The sequence below is a fragment of the Benincasa hispida genome, unplaced genomic scaffold (assembly GCF_027475165.1).
Source record: "Benincasa hispida cultivar pf3 unplaced genomic scaffold, pf3_genome.v1.1 HicScf717, whole genome shotgun sequence".
Lineage (NCBI taxonomy): Eukaryota > Viridiplantae > Streptophyta > Magnoliopsida > Cucurbitales > Cucurbitaceae > Benincasa > Benincasa hispida.
The window spans coordinates 53991-74713 of record NW_028326841.1 but is presented as its reverse complement, the minus strand read 5'-3'; the positions used below and the strand labels follow the sequence as shown (position 1 = coordinate 74713).

At 30.9% G+C, this 20723-nt stretch overlaps 1 protein-coding gene across 3 annotated transcripts; it reads left to right on the top strand.

The window, feature by feature from the left end:
- The first annotated feature begins 8908 nt into the window (after nucleotides 1-8908).
- On the top strand, nucleotides 8909-15620 carry LOC120080157 (uncharacterized). 3 transcript variants are annotated; one of them, XM_039034725.2, is made up of 12 exons: nucleotides 8909-9105; nucleotides 9523-9621; nucleotides 9990-10115; nucleotides 10228-10352; nucleotides 10639-10760; nucleotides 10838-10920; nucleotides 11084-11269; nucleotides 11806-11949; nucleotides 13158-13340; nucleotides 13914-14008; nucleotides 14103-14200; nucleotides 15043-15620. In XM_039034725.2, exons 1-12 carry the CDS (start codon nucleotides 9064-9066, stop codon nucleotides 15144-15146), a joined length of 1407 nt encoding a protein of 468 aa, XP_038890653.1. In that variant the 5' UTR covers nucleotides 8909-9063; the 3' UTR covers nucleotides 15147-15620. The 3 variants fall into 3 exon arrangements, with proteins under 3 accessions (XP_038890653.1, XP_038890655.1, XP_038890654.1); XM_039034727.2 differs by having other exon boundaries at nucleotides 8910-9105; nucleotides 11084-11239; XM_039034726.2 differs by having other exon boundaries at nucleotides 8910-9105; nucleotides 11084-11245.
- Nucleotides 15621-20723: the final 5103 nt, after the last annotated feature.

Below are 20723 nucleotides of genomic sequence, written 5' to 3'. Positions count from 1 at the left end.
TTTCTCTCGACTGTTTCTATTTGAAAACCAAAAAAAAAAATAATAATAATAATCACAATTCTCTATCTTACGATTATTGAACTAAAAAAGATTGACCTATCGGAGAACTCGGCAAAGTAGCCTCTTAACTTTTAAGTTTTAAATTGAATTGTTTTAGGTTATAAACTAAAAAGGATAATGGTTCTAATCCTTCTGATCATATCTTTATCATTTGATATTTGTCATACTCAATATGCATTTAGCTTTATTTGAAGTCATATTCTTCACATCTAAACAAAATAAAATAATTAAAATCTCATTCGGAACCATTTCGTTTTTTGTTCATATTTCTTACAATGATTTGCATCGAGTATAATTGATGAATTCTTAGTTAAATTTTAAAAATAAAAATAAGATTTTAAAACTACATTTTTTAGTTTAAAAAAATTAGAAATATAGTCTATAAGTTTAATTTTCAAAATAAAAATAAAAAAATTAAATAGTTACAAACTATACATAAAATAAAATAAGATTTCAAATTTAAAGCAATGTCAAATAAATTCCTAAATCCTTGGATTCGACAAGTTTATTTGAATCCTTGTTCAACTTTCAATTTATACATATTTAACGTTTTATAAGAATTTTTGCATCACCTAAACTAAAATTTAAATTTTGTTTCTAATAATAATACATTTAATATTAAGAAAATAAATAAAAGGGGAAAAAGGCCAAAAAGAAGCAAACAAGGAAGTGTGATGTGTTAGGACATAGAAATAGGACGTTGATTCACTGTTAGTTAGATGGGACCCATGAAAACTAATAGTAATAAATGAAAATAAAAATGAAAAAGAATTAAGGTTTTTAAGGAGAAAAAAAAAAAACAAAGAGAAGGACATGGGCCCCAACGGCCTCCCGCGCATCGCGCGCGATACTGTCGAGGTGTCAAAAAGCTTCTCTTTTTCATATATATATATATGAAAATAATAATAAAAATGTTAAAATACTATTTTGTTTGGTATTTATTTTATATTTTATATTTTCGAATGTATAATTATAAGTCATGTATTTTCGATAAATTTTAAATTTGATTGGTTAAAACTTAAAAATAAGTTTTGGTTTTTGAGTTGTCATAGAAGTAATAATTTAGGCTCAATACTTTCGTTTGTAATTATTTAGTTTTTGTAACTCCAACTTTATAACAATTTAGATTTTGTACTTTATAATTTGTAATGATTTAGTCTCTGTTATAAAAGATATTATTAAAATTGAATGAAATTTATTATACATGTAAATTAATAAATAAATTAATGATCAAGTTTGTAAATTATAAAAGCTAAGTCATTACATAATTAACAATTAACAATTAAGCTTAATGAGATTTTTCACAATAGTGATTAAATTATTACAAATTTGAAAATATTAGAAATTAAATTATTACAAATTTGAAAATATTAGAAACTAAATCTTTACATACTAAAGTTCAATGACTAAGGCTTATTTTGGTAACAATTTTGTTTTTAAAAATTAAGTTTATAGACACTATTTCCACAAAAAAAAAAAAACCAGCCAAATTTTGAGAACTAGAAAAAGTAATTTTCAAAAAATTGCTTTTGTTTTTGGAATTTGGTTAAGAATTCAACCATGGTACTCAAGAAATATGCAAATCATTGTAAGAATTGTGGATGAAATGAGCTTAATTTTTTTTTTTTTTAAAAAAAAACCAAATGGTTACTAAACGGAGCCTAAATGATTACAAATTTAAAAGTACATGAACATGCTACTTCTATGAAAGTTTATGGATCAAAATAATTTTTAATCATAATAAAACTAAGGTTAAAAATCACTTTTAACCCCTAAACGTTCATAAAAGTAACAATTTAGTTCATGAACTTTGGTTTGTAATTATTTAATCCTTGAATTTACAATTTGGTAACAATTTAGTCCCTAAACTTTACTATGTGACAACTTCATCGTCGTATCTTCAAATTTGTAACAATTTAATCAATATATGAGAAATTAAAGTTAAGATTTAATAACATTTCATGTATAAATAAACCAATAAACTAATTGGAGATTCAATATTTTTATAAAATACAAAATTTGCATCGTAAAATAATAAAAAATGACATCTAATTCTGATAAATTTGTTTGTATTATGGACTAAATTGTTATGAATTTAAAAATACATGGATCAAATTGTTACATATAGTAAAGTTAGGAGACTAAATTGTTGTCAAATTGAGAGTCCGAGAACTAAATCGTTACAAATTAGAGTTTTTAGACTAAATAATTATTTTTATAAAAATTTAGAAGCAAAAAAGAATTTTTAATCTAAATCTGACTTTTACGCAAGAAAATGAATTTATGATTTATTGGAAGTAAATAATGTAAAATAAATTAACTAATATTATTTAAAAAAAAAAAAAAGAAAAAGAAAATGGGGGTGGTCTGTGTCAGCAGCTGTCTGATCTGTCTGCCACGTCAGCGAGTGATTGATTTATGGTAGAGATAAAAAAAAGAAAAGGAGAGAGAAAGGGAGGGATGTGAATTGAAATGATGGGGGTTTCTAATGTCACCGGTCGTTTCAAGTTTGTGGATGTGACAGCGGACCTTCCCATCTCATTGCGTCATCCACGTATCCTCTCTGACCACATTCGTACGCTTCTTTGTTTCATTTCATTATTTCACTAACTTACTGCCCCATAGTTCCTCTCCTTTCGCCACGTGCCCTTTTCTCTTTGGCTTTCCTTATTCCTCCTTCATGGGCCTTTTTCTCATGGGCTCCTCACTTAATGGGCCTTTTTTTTTTTAATTCTGCTCCTCACTTAGTGGGCCTTTTTTTTATTCTTCTCCTCATTATTTTTATTATAATTTCGTTTTAAACATGTATTCATGAACTCAACCTCACATTTCATCAATTAGACTACAAATAAGGGTAGAAACGATTCGGTTCAATCGGATTTTTTAAAATGTGAAACCGAATCACATATATACAGTTCGGTTCGGTTTTAAATTCGATTTTTACATTTTTAAAAAACTCATGTTATATTCTTTTTTTTTTGTTCGGTTTTAAATTCGATTTTGTTCTTTAAATTAAAAGCGGTTCGGCTTTAAATTGGTTTTACTCTTTTTTTAAAATATATATATATATTAAAAACAGTTTGGTTCGGTTTCAAATTTGGTTTTCAAAAGTGAAACCGAATTAATTCGATTTCAACATTTCTTCAAACCGGATCGAACCGCATTTTTCGATTTTACTGAATTTTCGGTTCGATTCGTTTTTTGCAGTTTGAATGATCACTCCTAAATATAAATAACCATGGTAAACTCTTAGTTACATGTTCATTAGGTTGTTCGTTGTTCTTTACTCACCTCTTACTATGACTATTCAAGCTATTGTTTAAATTAAATTAAGAAACGTTGCCTTTTTAATTTTGTCTTTTGCAGTGTAGCTACGATGTTATTTCTTCTGACTTTTTAATGGCCTTTTCATCTTGTCATTGTTGTCTTTCTTTTGTGTAGTCTTTATTTTCTAGCCATTCTATAGTCTCATCCTATGATGTTTTCACGTCATGAGGTTTCATCGTGAATATAATTACGATGTATTTTTATCAATTCATACATTTTTCTCCTCAATCTCTTATTCAGGTTAATCGGATCACTAACCATTGTCTTTTTCTTATCCTATAATGTCGGCTTTACATTACATTAAATAACCTAGACACGTTATGAAAGCGTCTCATTAATAATTATTATATGAAGAAACATGAACTTTTAGTTACCTTGAAATTTATTTTAGCCCTTTTAAGTGCTTCGTTTACAACAATGGTTGTTTCTAGAGATGTCCAAGGGACCATGAATGGCTTCCCTTCTCCCATTTTCCTTCCTCGTCCCCGTCAAAGTCACCAAGGATCGGACGCGTGGATTTTTCACGGAGAATTTGCAGGAATCGAATTCCCTATGTGAAATTTTTCCCATTTGATTTTTTTTAAAAAGAAACCAACTAACATAAATCATTATTATGGGAAAGTTTTAATTAAATGGTTAACTTTTATATGGTTTGTTTCACATTGACAATTAAAATTTGAAGAGAAATTACTCAAAAATTTCAAGTTGAAGGAAATAATTATTTTAATAAAATCATTCATATGCATGATCTAAATTTATTAGAGTTCAAACATATCTTTCTTTTACATTAATTCAAACGTATTAATTATTTTGACTATTAAACAATAAATCTTGAAAGTTAAATATAATATTTATATAATAAAAATAAATAACATAAAATTAAATTATTATAATAAATATAAGAAAAAAAAGCCTTACAAGCGGGGGTGGGGAACGAGGCGGGGGTGAGGACGAGGAATTCCTCGTCCCCTTCCTCATATAGCTTTTGGAGAATTTTTTTCCTCCCTTGTTTGGGGTGGGGCTCCATAGGGAAAGTGGACATCTTTAGTTGTTTCACTCTTTTCTCTTTCTTGATCGTTTGTTCCTTGAATCGAACCACTTGTCATTGTGTTACTTGTTCTATGTATCAATTTGAATATACAACTCAGATAATATATAACTTTCAGTTTAACAATCACACTTCGGTTGTATATAATTCTTTATATATCCAATCGCCTATAACATGTAATAAATAACATTCCTATTAAAAAGAAACAATATACCTTGTCGTCACTATTTAAAGTGATCAGTGTTTCGATTTTTTTTAGGCATTCTTCTAGTAATTTTTGCAATACATAATCGATGACTGCTTCTTGTATTTTTATCTGTCTTATCCTTTATCACACCTTTTTATTAACATGAAGAGGAATTGAGTAGTAGTAAGGGTTAACTTGCCTTTAAAGGAATATAAATATTCGGTTTTGAATCTCTTAAATATCGACCATTATCAGTGTTTTTTTATTTAAAATGATACAAACAAATATTCAGTATTTTGAATCTCCAAAATCTCAAAGATAAATACTCCCCATCTTCTCCAGTTTCTTTATAACCCCTCATTTCAATTTTCTGTCAAATACATTTGGCAAACATATGTAGATTAAATGAAAAATGAATGCATGCGATACATTTCTTTTTGTAAGGCTTCTCGGTTACTTTGTAATTTGTAGGAACTTCGATTTGTCTTTCAACCCCTCATGAATATGTTTTAAAAATTTGAAGGTTTTATATTAAAGATTTCATTGAAAAGAATGATCGGAGCACGTCTAGTTAACAATCTCACTCTTTGGATTGTGGATTTTTATTATGAAGTTTACAAATATCGCTTGGTTTCCTTTGCGGTTTGGGTGGATCCAGCTTTTAGTTTTTTGGTTTATCGTGGAGTGGCTTTAAGGGTGTTCAAAAAATCTGATCAACTCAATCAAAACGCGTTTGGGTTGAGTTGGGTTCAAATAAATGAAATTTTTGTGGGTTGGGTTGGTTCATGGGTTCACCTAAAATGACATGAACCAACCTGAACTTATTATTAACTTTACAATATATATTTTTTACTTATGATACAATCATATATACATATATTTATTTAAGTTTTATCATTTTTTTTGGATAATTTATTCTCCAACAATTCCTAAAAACAGTTTTTTAGCACTTTGTAAATAAAATATTCATTATATAAATTAAAATTGAGTTGTTAATCTTAATTTAATATATAAAAATAATTAAATCAATTTTTTACATATTAACAACTTACTTTCTTTTAGAACAGAAATAACTCGATCAACCCGAACCAACCCAACCCAAATGTTTCATGGTTGGGTTGGGTTCATCTTTTAAAAAGGGTTATTTGGGTTGAAGAAATTAACAAACCGAACAATTGGGTTGGGTTCAAAAAGTCCTCCAACCCAACCCAAGAACACCCTTAAGTAGCTTGATAATCGAAAGGTAATCTATTTTGGGGATTATCTTAATACAAATCGAAGAGGGGGTAGTGGAGAGCTTTTGGTTATCCATTCAAGGATGGAAGTGATTGATGTGAAATAAAAAATTTGTTTCTTAGGAGGATGAATCGTCCACGGGGGTTTCAAATTTTGAATATCTTAACATATGTCCCGACCCATTACAGGTATGTTGATAATTTTAGGTAGTTTTAATTAAAATGTATTTAAGAATTTATCTTAATAAGGGTGATAACACATGACCGGATACTTTGGACTTTGCAGATTCATAATAATAAATAATTATTTTTTTAATTGAAAGTTGTTTCTATTTGGTTTTTATTTTTCCAAATGTAACATTAAAATTTGTCATTCATCTTGTCAAATTTGAAATCCTAGAAAGAATATTATTTAGATCTAAATGGAGATTTAAAACTAAGATTTGTACCGAAATATCTCCATGGAAAGAGAAAATTGATACAACCCTAATTATGAGTTAGATAGATTAATTACATGAGTTGTAACGGCATTTTAAGATTAATAAAAAAATGGATTTACGTGCATCCCATGCGTTTTGTTGTAATTATAAAAAAATTTGAGTTATTTTTCAAATGTAGGAAAATGGTTAACTTATCTACAAATATAATAAAATGTCAGTATCTAATACTATCTATGTCGATCACTGGTACTAATAAATGTCTATCAGTGTCTATGTTTATTAGTGATATTTTGCTATATCTGAAAATTTTTCTAGTAATTTTACCATTTAAAATCAGGGGTTTCTACATAAAAGACCTTAAAAATAAGTCTATATTACATTGATGTCTTGAACATTTCATTTTTTACAAAAATGATCTATTGGTCTTCCTATTTTCACTGATATCAATGGCTATTTACAATATAGTCTTCACTTATATATATATATATTATTCTCTCTCCACTATGCATTTTCTCTTTCCCTCGTGAATATTATCTCTCTCGCATTCATATATTCTCTCTTCTCATGTTTTAATCTCATTTCTTCCTCTTCCCTCTCTTTTCTCCTTCTATCGGTATGAGTTGCAGGTGGATGATGGACGGCGTGGGACGATCCAACGACGAGGCGAGCACAGGACGACACGAACGATGATGGTGGACTTAGATTGAACGAACGACAGCGGTAGACATAGAGCGGACAAAAGATAATGGTGGACTTGGAGCAAATGAACGACGAACCTGATTCAACTTTTAGTTTTTTTTTTTCCTTTTTTTTATATATACTGTGATATATATGTATTTTTTTTAGCTTTGGTAGGAAATTTGATATTACTATGGTATATGTATTCCTTTATTTAATATAAACGATAGTTTTTTAAAAAAAAAAAAAAAAATTAGACTTCATGTATTATGATATATACAAATTTTGATTGTTGTGATTTTTGACTACCTAAATGGTATATATGATATATATACTGTGGCGTAAATGAAATTTATGAAGATTTATATACTGTGATATATTTCATATATTGGTTTATAACGTGATTGTCAAGTATTGAGTCAATCTCTAATTTATAAACAATAGTATATTTAAAATATTGGTTAGAATTTTTTTAAATACCTAACAAAATATTATAAGGTATATTTAAAATAACCATGAATCTATAAAAAAACAAGTAAGTTGATACGTGAAAACCAACGTAAATAGAAAATAAAATTTCATTAAATAATTTTTTTTCTAAATTGGAAAATGGAAAAATATTAAAATAAGTGTATTTCCTCTCTTCAATTGATAAATGAGAAAACTCATATTAAATGCATTTTCTCTCTCTATGATAAATGCATATATCATCTCCCTCGTGAAAGTAGCTTCGAAACTAGGAAAAAATATATAAAAAATCGAATATAAATAAATGAAAAAAAGGTATAATTGTCCAAAATTAATCCTAAAAATCATCTTTGAAGAAATTTAAATTTTAAGAGGTCATTTTGATTAAGGTTTTGTAGATGCACGGGAATAAATGATGCTTGAGAATAGAATATCTTGAAATAAGATGTCTGAGAATCAAATATGTGTTTGGTTATGTATGAAAATGAGAATACGATATAAGGGAATGCGTTATACTTTTATGCAATTATAAAGTATTAAATTAATTAAAAAAATTAATTTTCGTTAAGTTAATTTATTTTTATCACATTAATTCATTAAATCAATTTTAAGCCATTAAAATTTAATGAAGTTTACCCACTCACCGTCCAGTTTAGTATATTTACTATTAATTAATTTTTTATTGCACATTTATATTATCATTTTTTATTAAAAAATATTAGTAATGAAAGAGTTAATTAACTAATTATTTAATGTCTATTATAAGCCCCATATATATATATATACACACACAAAAGAAGTTGATATAAACTAATTGATTTTAAATCATCAAATTTAATTAAAAAAAATAACTATAATTATAGATTAAAACTAGATGTATAAAGTGTATAAGATTCTTTTAATTGAAAAAAAAAACTTATTTTATTATTATTTAATTAAATAATATCTTTTAAAAACTAATTAATAATTTTAATAATAGTTTATGAGGTAAATATATATTATCATTTAAATAAATATAATTATGATTATTCATAATTTTTTTAAGAAAAGATTATGATATTCATATTAATTCACAATAATAGAATAAATTATTAAATGAGCATTATTATTAATAAAATTAATTATATATGTCAATTATAAATTTTAATTTAAATATATTTATAAAAGAAGAAAAATAAATAAAATGAAATGATAAAAAGCAAGAGAAAGAAAAATTATTGAAAATAGAGAAAATTCATCTATTTGGATGGTTAAAAAAAAATCGAATATAAAATGTCTTGTAATAAGATAGTCATTTAAGGTAAAAAAATGTGTACTAAAAAAGTTTCGGAGTTTGCTATATTTTCGAATGAAACGGTAATTTATGCTGGAGGACCCAATTTCCCAAGGGAAGGAAGCCCAAAATGTCCTATGTTTGTGGGCTTTGTTATTTTTTCTCTTTGGCCCAATCGGTTAGGATTCTACAGATTTCAGAATCCACGGCGAAAACTCCGACCGGCGAACGGCTCCGACTCCAAGGCTTTGGTGGACGCTTCGAGAAGCTCTTTCGATTACCAGCTGCTACAATTTTCCATTTTCTCTTTCTTTATCTTCACTTCTGCTTTTTTTTTCTGCTCTTCCATGGCCGATTCCTCCGGCAAGCACGGGCGCGATCAGCCTATGGTATTGCCATTTTTCTCAATCTGCTGAAATTCAGAGATTAAACGCTCTATTTCCTTATTTTTATCTTTTTTGCTTTTAAAACGAGGAGAATGAAGTTTTTTTCCAATTGGTTATAGCACTTGTAGCTTTGAGTTGAGTTTCCAATTGCTGCATAATTCATTGTCTGTGGAAACGAGGCGGACTCGCTAAGTATGCAGCTGCCTTGGCTATTACCACGTGGTTTGTTGAACATCGGGATTCTGTGGGGTTTGATTATGTGCAGTTCTGTTCACTTGCATTGGAGTGATTAATGAGCTGAATATATTTAAATAGGGATTAGGAATTGTCGTTCTTGGTGTGTTAAGTTAAATGCACGGTTGCTTTTGTTGGCTTTTCTTATTGAGTTGTATGTGTTTTGGGGTCATTCTTTTTCTCCAGGATTTCCAGGGATTTTTGAATGACTTGCAGGATTGGGAACTCTCCTTTAAGGGAAAAGACAAGAAACTGAAGCCACAGGCCATTAGTAAAGAAAAGGAGGTATTACTCTTATCAAATTTTCAGCTGCATAGTGAACTGCACATTTTCAAAAACAAGAAACTGCTATCTCGGATGTTTATATTTATATTGGTTTACGTTTTGAAGAAAAACCTGGTGCTCAGTTCTAGTGTTTTGGTACATCTTGTTAAGTTATAATTTTTAGATTTAGCTGCTTATTCTTTAAGATGTTTAAATTTTGTTACAAGTGTGCATATGTAGATAATAATTTTAATTATCTCTTCATGAAATTGGCTTCATGCTTGGTAGAGATGCTCTCGAGAATAGTTTTGTTACATTTTCTGAGAAATAATATTAGTACTGTTATGGATTATTCGAGGGTCACCTTAAGTGATGTCATAGCCAACCAGGGTAGAAGGCAGACAGAAAAAGCTTCAGCAGCTGATTACTTGAAGCACTATGATGCTGTTAACCGTCTATCAAGAAATTTTCAGACTGATCAGAGTTTTGTTGATGCCGCTTCAGAGAAAGAACAGGTAGGTTATATTCTTTTGTTCATGTTTTTATGATGGAGATATAATTGGTGTAAACCATGAATGAACTTGACCCTTGACTGCACAGTGTGTATGATATATCTTTGTATTCCAGGGCAATGAGTATTTTAAGCAAAAGAAGTTTAAAGAAGCTATTGACTGCTATTCAAGAAGTATTGCTTTGTCCCCAACAGCTGTAGCCTTTGCAAATAGGGCTATGGCCTACCTAAAAATCAGAAGGTAAGTTTCAGCCCATAGATTCTAAGCTTTCTTCATTTAGATGCATAGGTATGGATCTGTTTTTGATTTTCCTTGAAAATGGGTCTTTGCTTTTTGTCTGTCTATAGCTTACATTTCTTGGAAACAAAATAATACACCTATGTTTTCAAGTTGTTTTTTTCTGCTATAATCTGTTTTGCCAATAAAATAGTGCTCTTAATATGACAAGCTATGAGTCTATGACTGTTAAATGTGTTAAATTGTTTGTTTCTTTGTTATCCTCTTGTTTCCACCTCCATTGAGTCAGATATCAGGAGGCTGAGGATGACTGTACAGAGGCCTTAAATTTAGATGATCGATATATTAAAGCATACTCACGCCGAGCAACAGCTAGAAAGGAACTTGGGAAGGCTAAAGAAGCCTTGGAGGGTAAAAAAATAAGCATTTTAATTGCATGTGGATCTTTCTATGCTTTTTATTTGACTGATGTATTTGACTGATTGCAGATGCTGATTTTGCTCAGAGATTGGAGCCTCACAACCAGGAGATCAAGAAGCAACATGCTGAGCTCAGAGCTTTTGTTGGGAAAGTAAGTTTTGCAACATTAGTATTTCAGATGATTTTTTTAAATACTGGGCCTCTCTTGAACTATGTACTGGTGAATGTGGGAGAGGGAGTTATGATTTTTCAGATGAGTTATGTTGACAAGATGATTTCTTTAATTTTTCTTGTACATGTTATCCATCTCGTAGGCAATTCTTGAGAAGGCATCTGGTGCTTCGAGAAGCTCCACAAAAGATAAGGAGACAGTTAGAAAATCTGACTCTGAAGCAAAAATCAAGGACATCCCTCCTGTCTCTAGCAGCACACCAAGGACAGGATTATCGGCAGCTCGAGAACGTGTTGATGTAAAGGTTTCTAATTCGTTATTGCCCATGGTATCCTGAATTTTCCTTTTTAAAAAATGTAGAGAATAGTTGAGGTGCATCTAAATGGAGCAAAACACTCACGGATTTATTTTTTAAAAAAAAACCAACAGAAACAAATGATTATCATGTAACATTTCAGTGAAGATCCAACTGGCCTATATTTTTAATAATTTATTCAACAGATTTCTCGCTCTATCTTGTTTCTTAAGCTTTTTAGAAACTATATTTTGCTATAATAAACTAATATATTGCTACTTTATAACCCCGTCGTCCTATTTGTCTTTTTCTAGGACTGCGGTGTAGTGTAGTGTATTACTTTGTTGAAATTCTCACGGAGAGAAAATTTGCTGATAAATCACTTATACTGCTCATATCTTGACTGTGGTGTCCTTTTCTGTATTTGTGTTAATTTTCTTTCCTCAAATTTGACCAAATATGATGGAGCAACGCCCCCACCCCTTGGCAATGAATCTAAAGATGATAATTCTTATTCTGAAGCTTGGTATCAGCCATATGATGTTTGAGGCTTTTGACTCTGTTCTTAGGAAAATGGTGGGGAAAATGCCGCCAAGACATCAGCGTATTTAGAAGAAAACGAGGACAGAAGCACAGGAGCTGAAATCGCTTACAAAAAAGTAGCAACTAATGGTTTTCACAAAGACTCAAGTTCATATGCGGGGGAATTGGAGGTCTCTAAATATCTGTTTGAACTCTTTTTCCTGCCTTGTACACTGCCGTTTGATTCTTTCCCATTTTTATGTTAGTTAAGTATATACCATATTTTGTTCCAAAGAAACGCAATAAGATTGCACCATCGGTTTCTTGTTTGCAAACCATTGCAGGATCCATCTAAAAAACACCATTGAAATCAAATAGAAATTTGCTTATTTTTCTATTTGGGCTGTTCCTATCACATCCTGTGCTTTGTGCAGCTCATTCTATAACTCTTCCTTTAATCGTTCTATACTAAGAAAAAAAGAAAAGGGTAGAAGAAGTTCTGAAGTCCTAATGCTTATATTGATCTATTTAAGAAATCTGTGATATTTGATGAGAAGTTCATTATCATAAGAGTTCACATTCTGATTCACATTTTTTTTTTCAATGAAAGAAAAAAGAAAAAAAAAATCTATAATAATCAAGGCATGCTAGGATATGGAATTAGACTATTGGAATTTGAGTCATCGAAGAGGCTTGGGTCGATTGTCAAAGGGTGACTTAAGTAAGCCCCTCGTTTGGTAGTTTGAAAAGAGCTCTCTCGAGTGTAACATAACAATTGACTGAATAGGAGACTTCTAGCTCTGAAATTCACTGATGCAGGCCAGATATATTATATAACCAATTCTCTCACAAGTTCGGGTGTAACATAACAATTGACTGAATAGGAGACTTCTAGCTCTGAAATTGACTGATGCAGGCCAGATATATTATATAACCAATTTTCTCACAAGTTATGTGCAAAATGAGCTTCAATGCCAACTGTATGTTTAGTTAGGAATGAGGGCTAGGAATAAGAGTGCTCTCTGTCAACTTTCTTTGAGGGATTATTTTGAAGGTGATCTCTCACTGACAAGCTCAAGCCTTATTCAAGGAAGATTCAGAGACAATAGATTACCTTCATGATTATTGACTAGTCAAATTGAAGCTCGTCCATTCAACGTCCTAATGTTCCTAAAGGACTTTAAATCATAGTGTGAGTGGATGGGAAGGTAAAAGGCTTCTACTTAACCTTTTCTCTCACCCTTTACCAATTTGTGAACCATGTTGTCAGCTCACGGTCGTTTGGATGCCATAGCCTATTCCTAATCCCTATGTAACTTTGCTATGGTTTGTTTTTGACACAATGATGTCTAAATTCTTTTGTTTTCACACCTATTCCACTCCTGCCAATGTTTTACAGAGAGATTGTGTTCCAAGAAAGCAGGAACTGAAGCCGTCAGTGCAGGAATTTGCTTCTCTAGCAGCTTCTAGAAGCATGGTTGAAGCTGCAAAAAACATTATAGCCCCAACGACTGCCTATCAATTTGAGGTTTCTTGGCGAGGATTCTCTGGTGATCGTGGACTGCAGGCTCGTCTTTTAAAGGTATCTAATCTAATATAGACAGACTATGCTGTCCTTGGTGTTGTGTTCATTTGGCTATCCAAGATAATATGAACATTTGTAGACTAGTTGCATATATATAAAAATTGTTTGATAAATATTAGAAGCGTGCTGCCATCTGAAAGGCTGTTTGTCAGTCAGTCAATTGTTTGATTTTTATTCATCATATCATCAATTTGTTTCCCAATGGAGCCCTGGAGCCACTTGCCGAGTGTATTAATTTACACGCTAGTTTTGACTACCTGATATAACATATGATATAGGTGTCTCTGCGTTTTCTTCCTGTTGAATATTCAAATAGCCGATATATCTGGGTATTAGAAAAAGACTTCTCACTTTTGTGGCGGTGAGCACTCTGCATGTTGGCATGACATTGGCAGCAAAGAATTCCACTTTGATAGCAGTAAATAAGTGTGTTGGGAAATCCGTTGAGCACAACATACTTGGCAATTAATTAGCACCCCCCCGCCGCCCCCCTTTATTTATTTATTTATTATTATCTGTTTTTATTTCTTCTTTATTATTATTTTTTAACGTAATTGTTTTCCTTATTAGGCCATTGCTCCAGCCAAGTTGCCCCAGATATTCAAAAATGCATTAACAGCTCCAATTTTAGTAGACATCGTCAAGTGTGTGGCTATGTTTTTCACGTAAGTTGAAATTTTCAAACTTGTCCCGAGGAACAGTTAGAATATGATTTAAAACATCAACGGTTAACAGACCATACTGGCTACCAATTTGCAGTGAAGAACCGGCTTTGGCTATCAGTTTTTTGGAAAATTTAGCCAAGGTCCCAAGATTCAGCATACTCATGATGTGTCTTCCATCCTCTGAAAAGTTTGGTAAGTTGTAGAAACCCTTCCCTCTTTACCTCTTCTTGATTGGTAACCTTCGTTTGGTATTTACTTTTTCCCCATATTTCTAACCTTCTTGGTTGAAAGTTTAGCATCTACGTTTGCAAGCAAATTTGTTAGGTAAAAAAAATTGGTTAAGATTGATCCGGTGTATCTCACTTACTATGTCCTTAAACAACATAGGCGTTCACTCTGAAGCCTTCTGGTCATTTTATTACTCCTCTTTCTCTGATATATGTCAATTTTGATAGGTTTTTTGTATTCTTTATGGCTCCGTGGGTGGACTCCTTCCTTTTGCGTTTGCTCCTTTCTTTCTCTTTCTTTTCTTTTCATAATAATTTTTCTCAAACAATAAAAAGAAAAACAATATCCTGTGTGGCACCGCGATGCTTCAGGCTGAATATGGGCTATGCAGCCATATCGATTCATGTTTGAGCTGTGAATTATGATTACCCCCTATTGTTTTGTTATCAGCTGTATGCTGGTCTTGAATAAGTAATGACATGTCTGAATTCTAGCCTGTATCTTTATATTTAAAACCAATCTTCAATATAGGGTGAAGACGGTAAGCATGAAAAACATTCACTGTGAAGAGGTGAATGCAAAATGCTCTAATTTATATTTTATTGGATAAATTTATATAGAAACTTGAATGTTATAGAGCTTCCTGACATTTCGGCCCATAGACTTTGAGGTCCAAGACCGTAGATTTTGTTAGGAACTGAAAGGTATATCCACGTAGTTACCCCCAAATAATATCAGAGATCTGAGGGCTTATCATGGCGAAATGTTTCGTTGATTTGCACTAATTTTAGTGCTTTGTGAAACAGATCTCCTCAAGATTTGGGATGAAGTATTTTGTGATGAGGCTGTTCCAATTGAGTACGCAGAAATGCTCGACAGCTTGCGTTCAAAGTACTTCCTTAAACAATGACAGACGTTTCTTTAATGAGAAGAAGCACTTCACCTTCAAACTCTGCCTTCTTAAGCCAACCCAGCTGCTTATCTTCACTGTAAAGTATCCAATTATTCTGTTTTTGGGATCATAATATGGCATGTTGACATATCTTACTCACGCAACGAAGTTAAATGTGTCCTTGAGTTCTAAGATTAGTATATTGACTCCTAGGTAGTAGGGTCCTTGGAAAGGTCTCAGTTATCCTATGATGTATGTTGTTTTAGTGCACTGCCACATGCTGGAGGATAGTTGAATGGTCCTTTCTACTCTTCTACTGGACCATCCTCAACTCAAAAGTCTTTATGTGAATGTGATTTGCAATTTTCATTGGTACTTAAGATTTGCTGTTGCATCACAATCTAGTTGGGGTCCAGAGTTTAAAATGGCCTTGGACAAATCATATGCTCCATTTTGCAATCTATGATATATAGGTGTCTACATTGCTGTCAATCATCTTTTTGTTTCTTATGACTTTATGAGTACTTATTGATGTTGATCCTCTCTCTATTTTTCGCCATGTCAATATAAATTTGATGTTTAAGACTTCTTTACTCATTTTAACAAATAATTTTTTTGGACCCTACGGGTCAATTTGGTGAAGAAGTTATTATTTTATCAAAATTGGTTAAATGAGAATAACAACTTCTTTGCAAAAGAAAAGACCTAATGTGAACATATTTCTAAACTTTATATAAGTGACTAAATAACCAAAATGAGTATAGTTTAACTAGTGTAAAGTTTGTGATATCGACTTTGAGATGAGGTTGGAATCCGTTGCTCCACCTATTGTCAATTTATATATGGAAGTGACCATTTTTTAATTAAAAATAAGAACTATGAATTAATTTTCAGCTTCATTTTGTATATTTTGAATTATAAGGATCATAATAATATTCTCTCTATAAACTTCTCCAAAATAACTATTTTGCTCCTTATTCTTATTAGTTCTTATTTTTTTAAGTATGACAATGGTGGAGTGGGAGATTCAACCTCCGATCTCTTTGATCAGAGTGTATGTCAATATCATTAAACCCATTTTGACTTATTCCTATTGGGTGGTAGTAAGTATTCTTATTAGTTAAATAGTTCGGTGGTAGTGAGTTAATATTGATTTTCTAATTTATGACCTTCGTTTGTTAAATGGTTGGTGGTATTGGGTTTTTCCCCCTCGTCTCTTTCTTCCACTATTCATTAATCTAAAGAGATTTTTGAAACTTCAATGAATAAAAAAAAACATAATAAACTAATCTATAAAGTAGTGGTATTTGGTATGATAAAAATGATTAATATGGTAAAGTTGATTGGGTAGGATTTTGTGGCTTCAACAGGAGTAATAAACTAAAATCCTTAAGGAGGTGTTTGATAAATGGGTATGAGTTATTGAGTTGGATGAGTATTTATTACTCATGTTTGTTAAACCCATAAAGAAAACCCCTGGATTATTAAAATCTCTTTTTTACCCACTCAAAACTCTCATTTTTTATCCCCTCAAAACTAGGACCTTTTATATTAATATGGTGTTTTCAAAACTTATTACGGAAATAAGGTTGTTTTGAAACTTATTAGAGAAATATTGTTGTTTGGCTAGAAGTCGAGGGTTGAGAATTCGATTAATGTAGAGGTCGAACGTCGAGAACTCGACAAATAAAGAAAAACTTGGAAACAATATGTATATTAGGGTTGTCGAAGGTTGAAGTTTCAACATACATAGGTCGAACATTAATTGAACGTTGAGAACTCGACAAACAAAGAAAAATTTGGAAACAATATGTATAAAGGGTTGTCGAAGATTGAAGTTTCGACATACATAAGTCGAAACTTCAACCCTCGACAAGTGAAATCTCGCTAATTTTGTGATGAGGATCTCGCTCTAGAAGGAAATCTCGTTAATTTTGTGATGAGAATCTCGCTCTATAAGGGAATCTCGCTAGAAATGTGGGTTGAATTTCGCTGGTAAGTTGAGCATCGCTAGGAAGACAGTTTGTTAAAGAAATGCTTGATCTCGCTCATGAGGAGGATCTCGCTCACCCTAATCTGATTTTCATTTCAAATTTGGTAGCTAATTTAATAGAGTTTTTGTGTTATATTACATAAATATTTTTTTCCAGTTCATAGCTTACTTTTTAGTTTTACAAAAATTTGATATGATGATTTGGTTCATTGTTTTTGTTGGATTCTTCCAAGGACCGATCTTATCTTATATGTTCAAATTCATTCTACTGTCATTTTTGTTGGTTCAAATATTAATAATGTGTATGTGTATTAATGCAGAGTCATCCCAATGCGAAGGGGATGTGGAACAAGCCATTCCCACATTACGATGACCTCTCCACCGTAGCAATAGGGCAATCAAGTGAAGACCCATACGTGATGGCGACGAATGCACTCAGAGAGTTTGAAGATGAGATTCGACTTGGATCACAGGACTGTCACACACCTGAGGTTCGCTAGATGGAATCACCATTAAATCAAGATGAAATAAATGAAGAGCCAGCAGAGCATTCTACAGGTAAAGCGAGTGTACTTGCCGAGTCATCTCGAGGCATAAGAGGAAAAGGCCATCATTCCAAGCTGAAATGAGCGACATCATGAGATCGACTGTTGAAATGCAGAGCACACACACAGGTAGACTTGCATCGTGACAAAAGGAGAAGTATGAGTTGGAGTTCAGACGTCTGAAGGAAGTAGTAAATGCCATATACAACATTGATGGCCTAGATGAGGATGATCAGGTCACCCTTATTGACCTCATTGTCACAGACATTCAGAAGACAAATTGCTTCTTTGTAGTACCAGAACACGCACGGAAGAGGTACTGCCTCTGTCTACTAGGAAGAAACATGTAGACTGACCACACCCCTATACTTTGTTTATAGTTCTTTTGGATAACAACAAATGGACAATGGACTATCATGTCGAAAAGAATGATAACTTTTGCATACGTCATTACATGTAATTTTTGTGTTTGATTTATGACACGGATATTATAAGTATCGAAAAGAACATATATTTTGTGAATTTTTTTTAGAAACGGCCATATGTTCGGTTGGTTCATATTATTTTTGTGATCTTATGAAAAATTTTAGTGTACTACATCACATTCTCACCATTATAATCAAATGAAAGGTAATTATCCTATGTACAATTTTAATTCCAAATATACTATCCATATTATATAAAAATAAACTGTATGATATGTGAAATAATAAAGTTAAGTTAGCAAGATTCAATATATACATACAATATATAATATACCAATTAATTGAGCAACAATATGAAATATATTTTGTTGGTATGTTTTACCGATTGAAGAAAATTAGAATTATTACAGTTTTTGAAAAGAATATATGAAAAATAATCTATTATGTTCTACAAATTGAGAAAAAAATTGTGATTGTCCCGTTTATGTCATGAATGATTTGAGAAAATTCGTATATATTTGAAAATTAATCAATAATAGCAAAGCATAAAACTAAAAATAAAAGAATGAAATAAAAAACAAACAGAAAAAAAAAATAGAACTAATCTCATTAACAAAAAACTGCCAACTCAACTCAACTCGATAATTTAACTCTCCAGATAATAATTACCAACTCAACTCAACTCAACTTTCTACTTTTATCACACACCAAACACACCCTAATTAATATTTTAACTAGTACTAGGCACTCATTCCGAAAAAATAAAAATAAAAACAAATAAATAAATGTACTAAGCTCTTTTCACAAGGGGACTATTATTGACATCCTCTTTATAGAATTATTATTAAATTTTAATAAATAAGGAGTTAGAATCATCTTCATTTAAAAAAAAAAAAAAGAAAAAAAAAATTAACTTATCTTTATACATGAAAATGAGTTTTTGTAACATAAAATTATTGAATCTAAGACTAGTCAATATTACTACAACTCGAAGGGACTGTATGGGGCGCTGAGATGATATAAGATGTGAGAGTTCTGATGTCTGGAGAGTTCTGATAGAATATGTTCAAGCACTGAAATGATATACGATACACGGAAGGAAAATGACGGTGAGATACGAAACACGTCTCGAAAATAGATCCACAAACAATTAAAATCGGTGAGATAGGATAATTGGCCTCTAAACACTGAGATGGTATATTCCCACATCCTATATCATCTCATGTTGGGCCCCAAACAACCCAAAATTTGAGAAGCACTATTTATGATTTAGCTTTAAAATTTTGGAGATAGCACATTTGTTTTATAATCATATCTACAATTTAAATAAATTATTGAATCAATTTTTTTTTTTTTTTAATTCTTTATCCCTATTTTATCTTTTGATTTGAGAGAATTGGTGCATTTTGTTTAAATGTATAATAAACTCAAAATTGTGAAAATTAGAGTATGTTTTATAAAATGTCTAGAGATTTTAAATATATCGACAAAGTCTTCGCTTATGAAATGTGTTATTTTATATTCTTTTCTACAATAAATATGAGGTACGAAGATTTGATGACCTAAAGGAGGAGAATATGCCAATAACCTTTTAATTGCGTTCATGTTTGTGTGTCATTATACTTTTCAATGTAGTGTATGGTGAAATCTCGTTTGTTTGTGGCAACTTTGAGAGGAATGACTAAGGTTATAGTATTAAATTTCTGTCGACATGTCAGGTTTTTTCATTGATATTTTTACATATCCATATGGGTTCAACATGGGTGAATCGATATTTTCATTATATCGTAGAAAGATCCATAAAACATAAAAAATAAGCAACAAAATGTCATTGGTGTAAATATAATAATAAATGATGTGCATGTTAACTAGTTTAAAAGTCATAAAATGTATATTTACTAATTTAAATTTATTTTTATAATTTCTTAGAAATATCCATCGAAATCGACATTTTATTGATCTTTCCTTTGATTTCTTTTGTAAAATTAATATATCGATATTTTCGTCGACATCGATATTTTATATCATGATCGAGACTATATCATCTCCTAACCTACATTTTTGGAAGGAGTGATTGAAGTTTTTTTTATATATTACTTTCTAATTCATTTTTCGAAACGTTTCTTAGATTGAATTGAGAGAATGTTTTTCTAGTCATTAACCTATATTTCTACATTTCTAAGTGAATCATTGAAATAGTTTATATTAGTGGGTTAATATTACCTCTCTAATTCATTTTTCGAAGGTCGATTGAATTGAGAGAATGTTTTTGAAGTCGTTATACATATTAATGTTGTAAAACCTTATAGTTTCTATTTTTTGTTTTGTATTATATACATAAACACATTGTTATTTGTTAATATGGTATTTTATGAAGAAAAAAAAAACAACTTGATAATTACTATATCAGCATTGACTTGAGTGGTTCCTAATCTTACCACCAAATGCAGATAGTTGTTGACCAGCAAATATGAGATAAATTATATTCTTAAAAAAATAAAAAAGGTTATTTTTTTCCTCATTTAAAATGTGCATAAAATAATAGCAAAATGATTAAATTATCCCAAAGTCTCATAGCTTATAGTTGATTCAATTGTTTAGATTCCTTGCTTTAAACACAACCATAAGTGGG